The sequence below is a fragment of the Hippopotamus amphibius genome, chromosome 6 (genome assembly GCF_030028045.1).
Source record: "Hippopotamus amphibius kiboko isolate mHipAmp2 chromosome 6, mHipAmp2.hap2, whole genome shotgun sequence".
NCBI classification, from domain to species: domain Eukaryota; kingdom Metazoa; phylum Chordata; class Mammalia; order Artiodactyla; family Hippopotamidae; genus Hippopotamus; species Hippopotamus amphibius.
Window position 1 is genome coordinate 91,125,021 of NC_080191.1, and position 16,131 is coordinate 91,141,151.

Genomic DNA, 16,131 nt, shown 5'->3' on the forward strand with positions numbered 1-16,131 from the left:
AATCAGCATTTAGATTTGGACAAAATTATGAAAAACAACAAACTGAAGAGGTAAATAGGCTTAATTTTAGTTTTCAGAGAGAAATGAAAAATCTTTAAGATATACATTTTTGTAGTTAAGAACAGAGATCAAAATTTCTCAGCAACATAGCAACTGTTATACACTGTATGTTTAAATTTTATATTGCAGTTTGATTAGAAAGAAACAAGAGGGTAAACTGAGAAGATACTAACATTCACAAGGTAGGAGAGAGAAGTGGCAAAATGATCAAAGAAAGAAAGGAGGGCTTCCCTGGTGGCGCAGTGGTTAAAAATCCACCTGCCAATGCAGGGGACACAGGTTCGAGCCCTGGTCCAGGAAGATCCCACGTGCCATGGAGAATCTAAGCCCCTACACAACACTTACTGAGCCTGTGCTCCAGAGCCTGTGAGCCACAAGTACTGAGCCCACACACCGTGACTACTGAAGCCCGTGTACCTAGAGCCCGTGTTCAGCAACAAGAGAAGCCACCACAATAAGAAGCCCTTGCACTGCAGTGAAGAATAGGCCCCCGCTCTCTGCAACTACAGAAAGCCCACACACAGCAATGAAGACCCAATGCGGCCAATAAATAAAAAATAAAATAAATAATCTTTTTAAAAAAAGAAAGGAAAAAGTAGAGTTGATTACAACAAACAAAATAATGACTATGCAACTGCAGAGATAGAACAAGTGAGTCAGGCCAGGCTGACCAGCTGGAGTTGGGCCTAGACAGGAGTGATTATCTGTGGAGATTGCACATCACACATGGGGGAGGGTGCAGAGGGCTTGGCTGGGTTCAGAAAAAGCCTCCCACCATCCCCATCAACTAGACTTAAAGTTGCAGTTTAAGGCAGTAAACTCCCTTTGAGAAAGCATTTCCTCTTTCCTCTGAGTGAGGATCGTTTGTGGGACCATGTAGGGCAGCAGGTAGGTGATTCCGAGCTCATTGTGGACAGCTGGAATGAATGCCTGGCGTTCTTCAGAGACTGACATCTGGAGAATTGAAAGACTAAAGAAAGATGACAGTAGTTATACAACAAAGGACCAGAATTAATTTAGAGATAGAAGAGATGCTAGAAAAGAAAATAAAAACAGAAATTACAAATGAGTAAATTTTTGCCATTGGTAAAAATCTGGGTCACTTACAGATGTATTTTTCCAATTGTGTTTTCTTCTGTAGACTTTGATAGCATCGTTGGCTAGTAAATATTTCATTATCTCAGTCGAACAATAGATTTCATTCCAGAACACAGTTGTTATACAATAAAACTTCAGTATGTGGCAGAAAATGTCGATCAACAGTTTTAAGCTTTGTATGTCCTTTGTTTGTAGGGAGTCAGGCATAAATGAGCATTTGTCATTAGACTTTTCTAGCGCATTACTAGTGTACTGTGCCTTGGGCATGACACATCAGAGTCTGCTGTTTATCTTTTGTCACCTGCCAGACCCCTCTGGAAAGGGCCTCCATGCGATCCATCATCTGCAGTGTTTGTTTCAGGTATACGTATAAATACACGTTGAATGCATTTGTTGGGGATGTTGTGGTTTCCAAATCCAACTTAAGTAAAAAAGTGTGAGATGAATGATGAAGGGGACCTTCTAAAGGAGGTATGAAGTTAATGATTAAAATGTTATTTACCAAAATACTGACAGCAAAGCTTTTTCTTATTCTATGTCAACTATTTGAGTACTAGAATGAGTCAAGGACAATATGATTATACTTGTTTTATGTCTGTATTGGGGAATTTTGTGAAGAAACTACTGCACATTGAGTTTATAAATGTAATAAAAACTAAATTCAGAATCTGCATTAGGAAAGCATATTGAGTTTGATTAGTCTTTTAAAATAATTTCATTAGGCACTGAGTTTGAAGCATAAGTATGATATAAAAAATTTTATGCCTATTTTGGTTGTTATTGAGAGCACAATCTTTGTTTTTCTCAAAGTTTTTGTTTCATTCAAACAAAAATGCTTTGAGGTTAAATGACTAAAGGTGAGAAGCCATTTTCAAATTATATTTGAAATGCACATCATTTTAATAGTGGTAGCCACTCATCCATTCTAGAATAGATTAAACAACTCAGTTGTCAACACGTAGCATTTCTCATTACTTCTTAATGTGTATATAGCCAGCTTCAGCTCCAGTTACTCTCACAGATCATTCTGACAGTTTAGACTGTCAACTGAGAGGCATGCTGTGGTCCAGTCTGGGAGTATGTGGGTGTTCATTTGATGAAGTTAAGAAAATACAATGTAAGAAGCATGCCTACTATGTGTGAGGCACAGGGGTGGACCAACGCACTGTGTTCAGAATAGTGGCAAATAGCGAATAGACTCCCCCATCTAAAGGAGAAGACAGCTAGAAACCTAAGGGAGGTGGGGTCACTGCGGTGTGTAATGAGTGTGAGCAGTGTGCTTTGGGATGGGGACAAATGTTTTCCACGAGGAAACTGGGTGACACTGTGTGAAGAAGGGACCCACTGCGGAGTGGCTGTGGCTTATCAAGTAGTGTCCTGGCATTGTCAGAGGCATCAAACGATAGACATATGTGAGTAAGAGAGCAGATTAACCTGAAAGTAAACTTGTAGCTGCAAATGATGGCTTAGGGAAAGACACTTATTAGTATACACATCATTAGCTCTTTGGAATATTGACTTCTAACTATCTGATTACTTCTTGGATTAGGTTTTACTACTCCTGAGCCTATGGCAGGACTGTGTTTTCTCCCCCACCTTCCACAATTTAAAGGATTCCAGGTGACCCAGCTTTTCTGAAAATCCATAAGAGTCACATTCTCCCCAAGATCAGTCTAGACCAAATGTTGACAGTCCACTCTTAGGAGATTAGCAAAATCAGTGATATGATTTTAAAGTACAAAACTTTTACAACAAAAGACATATTCTGCCTTTTGGGAAAAAGTCTCTTGCTAACTGGGATGGACATTATATTTAATAGACGGTGTAAAGCGAGTCTTGGTGTCCACCTGACCCATTCTTCACTGAGTAGCCTCCTCTGTGCTTTCCTGCATAGGGTCATATTTCAGGAAGAGAATGAACATGGGAGGAGCGAAGGAGATGGTGTGTGACATCCTTTTCCAGTTAACTGATGTCTAGAAAAGGACAATGATTGTGTCCCACACCAGACACTCTGGGAATGTGAGCAGTGGCAGCACAAGGTTATCAGAGGCTCGAAGGATTCAGGAGGGCAGATCATGTAAATGAAGAAAATCCCAAGGATGGTCACATCCCCAACCCGAACAATTCTTTAGAATTGTTCATCAACCTGAATCTTCAGTAAAAATGAACTGTTATTAACCTTAAATACAGTATGTCCCTGAAGAATATTTTACTGACATTCCCAAACAATGTCATGAAGTCATGTGTTCAGCCAAATTCTTATCAGTGGTGAAAAGAAAATACATCAAAAACACATTCTTATTCCTTAAAATAGACCCTATGGGTGTATGACATTGTGAAACTGAGGAAAACAGCAGCACATCTATTTATCAAAATTAAAATCTGTTTATCAAAAACCTTGAGTATGGTACTGAGTTGGGTGACAGGCCAAGTGAGTTGGGTAAGATCTATTCTCTGCCCTGTAGATGTTTATGACTCAATACAGAAAACATCCACCCAGGTCGACACAAAAGGCTGATGCTTCCACATTAAAATGTGAGGAGGCTCTCTGGAATCTCTTTCATAAGTGCACTAATCTAATTTGTGAGAGATTAGTTTATAGCAGTATGTGTCTAATACAAATTGTTGAATTCAGTTTAGGTAATGCAACTGTAAAAAAAGTAAGACAATTTGTTAAATTTAGAATTTTCTTTCAGATTGTCTCATAATGGTCTTTAAGCTCTAGCATCCAAAAAACTAAACAAACAAGAATCTTATATTATTCTTATATGATGCACTATGATAATGGTTTATGCAAGAAAGACAATATGAGATTCAAACCAATGGATGTATACTCAAAAAAAAAAAGGCATTGTTCCAAATTCAATAGGTTAGCTAAAAAATATATAATTATACAATGCAATTTAAAACAATATGTTTAAAATATGTACTCTTTTTTTATGATTCCTTATTTCTGCTGACTTTCTTGATTAACCAACCAATTTTTTCTCATCTGATTGTTTAAGATAAAAGATGTCTTTTATCTTTATAAACTCTTCTTTAAAAAGTTCATGAGGCCTTTTGGGGAGAAATGTCAGATTTAATACATGCCTTTAATACATGCCACTTACTTTTGCCTTTTCCAAAAAAAAAAAAAAAGTAACAAAAAAACCTATTAGCAAAAAGGGAGAAAAGAAAATGGAAATGAGGACAAAAGAAAAAAAAATTGGGTGGAATAAAGCAGTAAGTCAAATTGTACCAAACATTTAACAAACCTCAGAGAGCTATTCCTACATAATCAGTGAGGAAAACCAGGAAACAATGCAGTGCATCACATAGGACTTTCCAGAAATAAGGGAAAGCAAACAAGGAAATGGAAAATAAGATAGAAGGGATTAAAAAAAAAAAAGATGACCATTCCAGGAGGTTCAACATATAAATAATAAGAGATTCAGAAAAAGATGAGAGAAAATGGAAATAAATCTTCAGAAATATTAATTTCATATATATTATATTACATACTAAATGGACACTTAAAATTGTCTACAAGTCTCTTCTTACTAGTGAAGCATTATCTGTTGATTTTCTGCCCATCCAAAAAGCCTTCAAAAATTACTTTGATCCTATCTACATAGATAAATATATTTTTAGGTGCAAAATCTTAATTTCTCTGGAAAATATGGAGATTTCTTTTTCAGTTCACTTATGAAAAAGCAAAGTCAGACCACTATACTAGCACCAAGCCCAAGGAATTGACCAGACTTTTTGCTTCCTTTATTATTCCAACTTCTTTCGTTATTTAGCTACATGCTTTGAAAATAACATGGTGTTAGACCTTTATAAGATCATTTTTTCCCTTCTCTGAAACTATTGGCTAGGCACGCTTTTCTCGTATAGAATGTTCTGATGCAGACTTTGCTTTGCCCCCAAAGCTGTGGTTTGCTCTGGACTTGGTCCCGATGTTATGTATTTGCCATCTTGCTGGGAATGGAAGCAAGACCTAGAATTCTTCATGCAAGGAACAGCCACATCATTTACATTGTGACAACTGCCTCATACAGAGGCTTTGTGTAAGGATAGTTTCTCTATAATTCTTGAGTGGATGTGGATATAGATTATGTTCCACCTAATCTGCCAACTAGTATCTAGGTTATTTTATTGGAAAAGCGGTGAGCACCTGTGGTGTAGAGCTGGAAACTATCTGGGTCACCCTGACATTTGACTACCTAATCTCTCCACAAGTGAGCTTAAGGATAAGAAACGTCACACTTTTCCACATAGCCCATCCCATTATATTAAGTAAAATTTGGATTCTCTGTACCTTCCAAAAATTTATCTGTATTTTTTGTCTGTGCTTAGTTTCATTTCAAAGGACAGAGATGGCACTCTTAGGTTGGAATATGAAGTTAAAAAAAAAGACTCAAATTTCTTGTTGCTTTTTATATAGAACTATTCAGTAATTAGTATTCTTAAGAGCAACATCTTCAGTTTTCAGTATTTTGTTGCTTGTACAGTTTGTAAGTAACATGAAGAAATGAAAGAAGAGTGTCAAACAGCACACTGGGATTCTGCTGCTTTCTAGGTGTGAAGTCAGGTGAGTTACTGCATCTTTCAAAGACTCAGCTGCCTCATCAGGAAAATGGTTCTAGAAGTACCTTTTCATTCATGTAACACATATTTACACCTTTTTACCAGGTTTACGTGATAATATAATACATAATACAATAGAATATCATGTATAATATTTATGTCCTGTGGAACATAAGTGGTTCATGTCTATTTGCCCTAGAGCATCTAGACCCGGCACTGGCCGATGCTAGGTATTCGTTAAGTACAGAGTAGGGTCACGCCAGTAAACTACCTGTCAACACAGGGTGTGAATGCACTGTATCTATTCTCTTCAATTTCTATTTTTGCTATATTTAAAACGTGTCTGGTCCTAATCAGTACTGACACATTAAATCTTTACTAGAAATAATTATTAAAGATCTTGTATTAGAAAATGAGCCATTACAATAATTATTCATATTAAGAAGAAACAACTCTTTCTGAAAATGTTTACTTGTCAAAAATCTAAAATTAGGGAAAAACAAAGGACTTTAATTTTTTTTTTTTTGGTTTTGCATTTAATTTTATGAGTTTCTCTACCTTTGAATTTTGCAATGAGTATTATCACATTTATAATAAAGAACAAATTACAACAAAAATTTCCAGAGATTTCATGTATTCAGATGAAGCCTCCTAAAATGCAGTGTAGTTTAAGGATGAAAATTCTTTAAAATATACAGATGAAGGTCTAGCTTTTAGAATAAGTAGATCTGTGGATAGTGTCTTTGTAAGAATATCTTATTTTCTACAAGTTGGGTCCTTGTCCATAATGATCTCAGGGACTCTCTAATTTTGTGTAAGACTAAAGTGACTTTGCAGAAACAACATGGTGGAAGGAGTGAATCACTTACTAGACCATAAAGAAGTGTTGATACTTTCCTTTTCCTTTTTCTTTCTTTCTTTCTTTCGTCCATGCCACTGTGTGGCATCGATTCCCCCTACTCCCCCACCCCCAGATCGAACCTGTGCCCCCTACAGTGGAAGTGCAGATTCTTAACCACTGGACTGCCAGGGAAGCCCCTGAAGCTTCTAAATAAGCTCCGAATGATGTCTATTTATCCGAGGAGCCAGATACCTTAAAAGCAGAATAATTTGGCCAATGTTTTAAGTAAGACATGGAACAGATCAGAGTATACAAACATAGTTAACTACCAGGACTATATAAAGTGCATATTTTGGTTCTTTTTAATGTTTCTGAATTTCATTTTCTTTCATATTGTTCTTTAATGTTTAGAAAATTCTTTTTAAATATTAACGTGTTTTAGCTGTACTATGAGAAAACATTGGAAATAAGATTCTATGTTTTAAAAGGAGTAATCATAACCCTGGAGATAAGGTGTTGTTTTGAGGATAAATATGGTGAAAAAACCCCGAAGGAAAGGTGAAATTAATGGAGAGAGGGGACAGAGTGGTGGAGCAGCTTGTCACCAACAGAAGCTTCTCTTTCTCTAAGCCCTTCTTGAGAAAACTTTGAAGGAGTCCACGTAATATTTTATCTGGGAAAGCTGTTGATTATGTTGACCTATTGGATTGCTATCAAGCCCTGTTGGACATTGAAAGAAATCTCATTTGGAATTATTTATGAAGGAAGAGATGTACATCAAATGCCCCTTCTGGCCTTGTATTTCAACATGGTAGGCCCTGGTTGCCATTCATTCATTCATTTATTAGAAAATACTTACTCAATTTCCATTTTATTCTAGTCAATATATTAAGCTCAAGGGTACATCTAAAGTGGCCTCTTCTAGGAATCTCCAATCCCTTGACTAGGTTCTCCTTGTCAGTCTTTCCTGATTTCACTTCCTATTCCATCTGTCTTGGATTTCTCTCTCTTTAAAAAAAAAAAATTGTTTATTTTTATTTATTGTATTTGTTGGCTGCTTTTGAGTCTTCCTTGCTGCACATAGGTTTTCTCTAGTTGCGGCGAGCGGGGGCTACTCTTTATTGCAGTGAGCAGTTTTCTCATTGCAGTGGCTTCTCTTGTTGCAGGCTCTAGCCACGCAGGCTTCAGTAGTTGTAGCTCACAGGCTCTAGAGCACAGGCTCAGTAGTTGTCGTGCATGGGCTTAGTTGCTCCGAGGCATATGGGATCTTCCCGGATCAGGGCTGGAATCCGTGTCCCCTGCATTAGCAGGCGGACTTGTAACCACTGCGCCACCAGGGAAGCCCCTGTCTTGGATTTCATGTCTCATTATTTTAGCCTCTTATTTGCCAATATCTTCAACTTACCTTTGTCATTGTCTTCCTGAGTCTGTATAATCACAACACCTCAACCCTGTGTGTTTCACAACTCCAGCAGAGCTTTGGTGGATAAAAATAATTTACCTGTGAAGATTGGTGCCACTGAAACTTTAAAGTCTTCAGCTCCTGTGGGCACTAGACACTTGTTTCCTGAGTCAGCTTTTTCTCATTCTCTGCTATGATTATGTCAAATCACTTCTATTCTTCTTAAACCTTTAGTTTTCCATATCCACACTGTCTGAGCACCTCCAGAATGGCTCAGAAAGACCAAGGTTTAAAATCAGTTTTTAAATCAGATTCTGCCACTCTTTAGATGCAATTAATCTTACTGAGGCTCAGTTTTGTCATCATCTGAAAAGCACTCAAATGCTGACATGCTCTTCTTTCTCTCCTATTCCTAATTCTCCTCTTCCTCCATATCTTCCTCTTCTCTCCTTCTCTAACTCTGTCTCCTATCTTCTTCACTTCCTCTTATGCAAGGAGATCTATTAAAGTTATTCCTTCATTTCAACTCCAGTTTCCATCCTTTTTGCCCTTTCCAGGATCTTGCTTTATCCTTTTTCTCATCTCTTCAACGTCTTCTTCTTCATTGACTCCTTTCATTATTTAAATACATGTAAGTCGTTTCTTCCTAAAAAGCAATGTAAGTTTTCTTGGACCACTGTGCACTCTTGCAGTGACTGTCCTCTCTGTCTTCTTCTCTTGCCTTTTGAGTTGCATTTGCTGCCTGTCTCCACTTGGTGGTAGTGGACATCCCTGCCATGCTTATTGTGTGTGGACCCAGGACTAAGCCCCTCTCATGCCTCCTCCATTTACTGCAGTCTGCCTGCTGCTCACATCCTTCCACTGAAACTGCTCTTGCCAAGGCCTCCAGTGACCTTGTTGCAAAAAAAATAGTGAGCAAGTTGTAATACTAACCTTATTTATCATTTCAGTAACATGGCCACTTGGTGCTCCCTTCTTTTAATACAGCTTTTATCTGATGTCAATGAAGCCATCCTTTCCCTGTTTTTTCTTTCACTTTTTCATCATTTGTTCTTTGACTACTGTCTGGAGTTCTATTTCTATGCTTTTTTGTTTTATTTATTTATTTATTTATTTATTTAAGCTGTGCTGGATCTTCATTGCAGCACATGGGTTTCTCTAGTTGTGGTGTGTGGGCTTCTCTAGTTACAGCACGAGGGCTCTAGAGCGTGTGAGCTCAGTAGTTGTGGTTCCTGGGTTTTGTTGCAGCATGCGGGATCTTAGTTTCCCAACCAGGGATTGAACCTGGGCCCCCTGCATTGGGAGCATGGAGTCTCAACCACTGGACCACCAGGGAAGTCCCTCAATTTCTATGTTTAATCATTAAACATTGTTGTTCTCAGTTTTATATTAGTCCTTATTTTTTCAGTCTCTGCTCTTTTCCCTAATGATTCCAACCGCTGTCAAGGCTTTTCTTTTTCCTTTTGTTTTATCTTTTGGGTTCCGACCCAAATGGCTAATCTTTGCTGAGTCCCTCCAGATGACACGTTTATCTTTGATTCTATATACCCAAAACAGAACTCAGAAACTCCTCTCTCAGGTCTCCTCCTCATTTGGGTTTCCTGGTCAGAAATCTTACCATTATCTTTGATCCTTCTGTCTCCTTTACCTCTTATATCCAGTCAGTCATCAACCTGCCAAATCTACCTCCCATGTATATCTGTAGTATGCTCATTTTTTGCCTCATCTCCACAGTCATCATCCTAGTTCAGATCTCTAATTTCTACCCTAGATCGTCCAAGTGGATATTGGGGGTCTAAGTAGTTCTTTGGTTTATGGCTGCAGAGGTTCTTAATTCTAGAAGCGGCACCTAAATATGTACTTGGCACTTAAGTAATCATGAAACTTGAGCTAAACTAATCATTGCCTTAGGGTTTGGCAGAAAAAGTACTAAATGAAAGAAAACTAATGATGTTGAGGGTTATTTTTACAAAGCAGTAAGTGAGATTTCTGAGTAAACTGAACAGTTTACCAATTGTGATAAAGGAGACAATAATTATGAGTTATCTGAACAGGCTACAAAGTTTAATAAAGGATCTGCTCTGACTGGGGATTTAAGAAAAATTAATCATCTTTGAATGGGGTGGCTACAGCAAGTCATTCAGGCGGTTAATTTTGAACTCTGACCAGAAGAGCGGATACCTATCTTCCTGGGATAGGCTAGATAATTAACAAGAACTGAGGCAAAAAGGAGATAGTATGGGCCAGAGCAATGATAAAACTAGTTTTGTATGGGTGGTGATAGGATCTGTGTATGAAAGTGGCCAGCTACGGAGCCTGGAGAGATTGGTAGAGCTGGGTTATGTAGGGCCTCAGAGAATACTAATTTGAATTTTTCCTGAAGGAGATGGGAAATTGTAGAAGTATCCTAAGATGAGAAATAACAAGACCAAAATTGTGATTTAGAGAAGTGATATGGGCAGAAGTCTGGCGGATGGGTAGGAGAATGGTAGCACTGAAGGCAAGGAGAAAGTCGGTGATGACTGTGGTAACCTAGGTGGCAAACGATGGGAAATGGAAACACACCTTTTAAATGGGGGATTATTGAACACAATTACCACAATGTAATTAACTCTTCCTACTTTATGCTGCTTTCAAGTTGTCACTATTATAACAAAAGTGCCACTGGACATGCATATAACTTTACATATTTTGAATTATTTCCTTAGACGAAGTTGCCCAAACTAGGAACAGTGGTTAATACGGATGGATATTTTCAGATAAGCTGATGTAAGTTTCCAATGTGTTCTTTGAAAGATTTTTTCTGCAAATATTTTGAAAACATTTTCTCCCCCTTTTCTTTGAAGAATACTTTTAAGGAAACGGAAATTCTTTTTTCTTTGATATATTCTTTTAAATTTGATAATTGCTGATCCTTTTTAACATTATTTTTAACACAGGTTAAAACTTGATGTGGGTTTTCCCTGTGCTGTACAGCAGGTCCCTGTTGGTTATTCATTATAAATATGGCAGTGTGTACATGTCAAGCCCAAACTCTGATTTTATTAATGAGGGGAGGTGCATGAAAAAGCAAGCAAGCAAAAACAAAGACAAAACCAACAACAAAACAAAAACAAAAACTTGAAGTAGGATTTTTTTTTTTTTTTTTGCTTGCTTGCTTTCTTACGCACCTCCCTCATTAGCAAAATCAGTGTATGGTAAATGCATTAATGCATTATACCTCGACTATAGCCAGTATACAGGGGTGGAAACAAAGATTTTTAAAGTATTAACATTGAAAAGGTAACTGTTAGAGAAAATTAAAAGGAAATGAACAGAGTCAGGGATATCTAGAATCTAAATAACACTGGTCACTTTACTGGAAAGAAACTTAGATCAAATTATGTCTAAATTTAACGCTTGGCAGTATCACTTTAGGTTAAATCTTTTAGTCAATTTGATCAGCTACTCAGTTGAGATGCAAACATATGAAGCCACTAAAGAAATTTCAAAGGAAATGTTGTGATGAGCAAAACATGAATTATGAAAATATCTTGTAATATGAAATATTCTTTAAAGGTTATTCCTGTGTATGAACTGAAGCCATCTGATGGAATGATAGTAAAAACATTTCTGAAGTAGGATAAACATCTCTGGCGGAAATATCAAAAGAAATCAGAATCAACCTGATGTAGTAGAATTTTGAGACTGTCCAAATTAAACAGGAACTAGATTTGTATGTTCACGCATATCTCTATTATGCTCCTGGTTTTTCCAGTCTCGTTTATTCACGTCTTTCTAACTTTAGTTCAAGTGTCCCCTCTTCTGTTTAAGCTTGGCCTGGTTTCCCTGGCTCTCTGAAGACCCCGTTTATAAAATAGCCTGCCTGTTTAATAGCAGTGCTGTAGAGTCAAGCATGAGCATATTGGCTCCTCCTGAGAAGCCTCAGACTACTGGACATAAGCCTCTCCGAGAGGTACCCTTAGTTTATTCATGTTCAGAGTCTAGAGATGCTTAGGTGAGGGAGGGATTAGAGCCTGACTGAACGGGAGTCATCTCTCATGAGTTAAGGGCCCATGAGGTGGCCTAGAAAGAGGCATCTTCGAAGCGGAGATCCTCAGTGGTGCATGGTGCCTAGGCAAAGAAAATCACGACTCACATCTATTCAGATTTAACTACGTGCCAGGCACTGCTTGTCTGACTTAATGGTGCAGCCAAGAGATTTGTCAGCTGCACCTGTAATGCCAGCTACTTGAGAAACATTTCTAAACTGGTTGGTAAACAGCTGCTGACAAGAATCCCTTGAAGGTCCTCTGACCCTCTGAACGTCTCTATCTGTCCTGCTGTTTCTCTGGGGCCCTTAGACCTCTCCATAATCCATCCACTGAAGGGGTAACAGCTGGTCCTGCAGGGACCCTCTAGAACCCTGTCCTGGCTTCCCAGCACCCCAGCAATGATTCTGGGGCATTCTGACTGACAGAGTTCTCTAAGGATGCGCTAAGCACGTGTGCCCTGGAGCCAGTTGCCTGGGTTCCAATCCTAGCTCTACCATCTACAAGATATGTGATCTGGGGCTAATTAGTCCTTCTTTGACTCAGTTTTACTCACCTCTAAAATGGAGATGATAATGTATCCATCTCGGGTTGTTTTGAAACTAAATGCAGAGCACTTAGGAGAGATCTGACACAGAGTAGGTAAAATAAAAGCATGTGTTATTTCTGTCACCTGTATTAATGGTTAAATATCCTGACCACCATCTCTCAGTAGTGTACTAGCCACCGCTGCTGGAAAAGATAGGTCGTCTCTGCTGCTGTCATGGGGCCCAGGGCCTCCGGCACTGCTGTGTATTCCAAACAGCATTCCAGCGTTTTTCAGGTCAGGCTGTGTGGGAGTTGAGAACATTTCTTTTCTTCTTGACTACCTACTTTATACTTTAAATTGATTGCCAATATTTAAAAAATCATAAAATTTCAGATGAAAATCCAGAATTCTGGCATTCCTTGGAAATTTGGAAAACTGGCGTCACCGGGGCCGCATTTTGTCATGGAAGCTATTGGCTAGAGCCACACACAGGCTCCTTCCTTGGACAGGAGTCAGCCCTGGTGCCCATGACCCATCCCACTGCATCTCTGTCACCTGCTGAGCACTGAGCTTCTGCCTCTGAACCAGGGTAGCCTAACTCTCTCTCTTTCTTTATAACATGGAAGCCTTCAACTTCCGCAACAACACTTTATTGCCTACACTAGATTATGGGATTCTTAATAAAAGGGACCGTGTTTTATTTATTTTTATGTCTTTGATTTTGCCTTACCCATAGTCCTCATTATTTGGACTGATGAAGTTTAAGCTGATAGTGACTTAAGATGGTTTTAACCCTTATTCAGGAAAGAGTTATTAAAACAGTATAATTGCAAAAGAATATGTAATTGGAGGAGTTGAGTGAACAAATTTTTGTGAGTCATACAGGTAATCTTATAAAATAGAAGTGGAATTTCATCAAGTTCAACTGTCCACTATGGTGATGTGGGAAGCTCCCCAAACAATTCCCATTCTTCCTTGGCAGTCACATGACCTTGAACAAATCATTTAACCCTGGTGAACCTGTTTCTGCCTTGGCAAGTCATAGGTAATACTAAAAGTTCCCTGGAAGTTGTTGTGAGTATTAAATAAGATATAAAATATTGTTTGGTTATGAAAATACTTGTAAAATGTTAATATGCTTTCGGGGATTGTACTGATGGCAGTGTTTACAGATGAAAATACCAAAGATCCAGAGGACTTGCTGCTTCGTGGAAAAGTCAGAACTAGGACTCAAATGACATGAATCTTGGCTAGTAGATTTTTTACTGAAACATTATTCACATTGTAACTAAATGTAGCTGAGATTAAGCAGAATAAAAGTACTTATTGGAGGTGGGATAAACCAGAGATACACTACATTTGTTTGAACTGTTATAGAAATGATCACTTCTGTATATAAAAGAAAATTGAAGGACTGAACTAAATGTATTCTTCATTTGAAAAAAAAATTGAACATCTGTTTTGGAGTCAGAGGCACATGCTATGACTTAGTTCTAGGGTTTTTAGTGGTGAAATTCTCAGGTTAGGAATTAAATTGTCCTTGTTTTTCTCCTAATAAACCTTCCCTTTTGGCCTCGTTTATATGAAGGCAGGTGAAGATTTCTAAAATAAACTTTCCCTGGGCTTAGGTCTCTGGCATTTAGGAAGCAGAATGGCATTTTGGAAACCAGGAGACCTGTTTGCATCAATACTCCCTACTTTCCATTCACTTTTGTGGCCTTGGGCTTGTTGTTCAGGGTCTCAGTCTTCTCACTTGCAGGATGGAGATTCTGCCATCTTGAGGTTGTGCTGAGGAAATGTGCTGACAGAGTACTCGACTTCAGCATATTATTATTTAGTTGCAGTTAGAGCCTGAAGCTGGAAGAAATCTTAACATTTGTTTCACTTGATTTCTTCAATCTGTGTATGAGAGGATCCCTGATGGAGCAAACTGGTACAAATATTAGTCTACTCAGTTTCCTTTGATACTTATGTAACAAAAATAACCAGAGACATGAATATATAAAAACATTTTCCAAAATTCCAATTATATAATGTATATATCTGGTAATGCAATTTTAGAAATGGTGAATATGTACAATTAGGCTAGTATATCATTGTCAGAATCACTGTCACAAAAAAATTAAATTCACTTTTCCTCCTTTAGCCTTTGGAGAGTGAATTGATGTAATTGACAAATGGTACAGCTGTTCCCAGCAACCACTCTGCACATGTATTTATAACTTGCCTCCACATATGGAAACTTCAGAAATGGCTCTTTAAGAAAAATAGCTCAGAACATTTTAGAATATAGTTTTTGAACCTGAACATCTCACCTCAAACCACAATGAGAAGTTTGTAAAAAAACAAAACAAAACAAAAAACATTAAAAATAGTAGTTAGCATAATTCTTTCCAAGTTTATCCAAGTTGTTGCAAATGGCAAAACTTCATTTTTTATGGCTGAATAATATTCCATTATATATATATATATACATATATATATATATATACACACACACATATATGCCACATTATCCTTAGTGAACTAAGTCAGACAAAGACAAATACTGTATATTTTCACATATGTGAAATTTAAAAAATTGAACAAATACAACAAAACAGAAACAGACTCACAGATCCAGAGAACAAACTACCAAAGGGGAGAGGTGTGGGGAGGGATGGGGGAAATAGGAGTAGATGATTAAGAGATACAAACTACTGGGTAGAAAATAAGTTACAAGGGTGCGATGTGCAGCATAAGGAACATGGTCCATATTTTATAATAGCTTTCTATGGAGCATACTCTATAAAAATGTTGAATGTTGTAGACCTGCAACTAATATAATATTGTAAGCCAATTATGCTTCATTAAAAAAATCAGAAAAGTTGACTTGGTAGAAGTAATGACACCTAAACAAAACTTAGAATCTGTAGTCAGTACACTATGATGTGCGTAAACTATCAAGCCATTTGCATAATAAATAGTTGATCCTTTTAAAAATTATTGCAGTGAATTAAAAACAAAAGTGGATATATGAAAAAAAAGTCAGTTTTTTACTTTTAAAACAATTCTCATTTATTTGTGTTGTGTCCCGGACGTCAGGGGTGATTCTGTCCACTGATGGGGCAGACGCCAGAGCCCTCCAGCCCCAGTCACTGCCCTGCCATCCAGCACCCCATGGGGAGAGCCCTTCACAGCTCTGCCAAGGGCTCCTATCAAAGATTGTAACTAGAGTGTTGAAGTTAGGTTATTTTGTTTTAAAATGTGTTTCTTTAGGTTTTCCCAAGCTATAAAACAGCTTGAGCATGGCATTGTTTCACATACATAAAACACAATCACAAAATAGTATTTTATGAAAGTGTGTGCTTTTTTGAAGAAAATATTGATGCAATTAGGCTGAGGGTAAGGAGAGGAGAATCTAATTTCTCAGGTATAATACTTATGTCTCTGGTCAAAAACATTAGAGATCCTAAAAAAGAGAGAGAGAGAAATCACAAAAAAGGGTGTTTTTTTTTTTTAAGCTAAAATGGGTTTGGTAAAAATACTTAAGAATAAATAATATAAAATAACCCAGAGTAAAAAATAAAGATAGAAAATCTTCACTAGTTGGGCAAGATTT

General features: G+C 37.6%; 1 protein-coding gene across 1 annotated transcript in view; it reads left to right on the top strand.

Moving 5' to 3' along the window:
• Window positions 1-1,571: 1,571 nt before the first annotated feature.
• LGSN (lengsin, lens protein with glutamine synthetase domain) overlaps window positions 1,572-16,131 on the top strand; it is a 29,594-nt gene continuing 15,034 nt past the window's right edge. Inside the window, exon 1 of the mRNA XM_057740275.1 lies at window positions 1,572-1,629. Coding sequence (XP_057596258.1) covers window positions 1,600-1,629 — 30 coding nt within the window. The 5' untranslated portion in view covers window positions 1,572-1,599. The remainder of the gene's footprint in view (window positions 1,630-16,131) is intronic.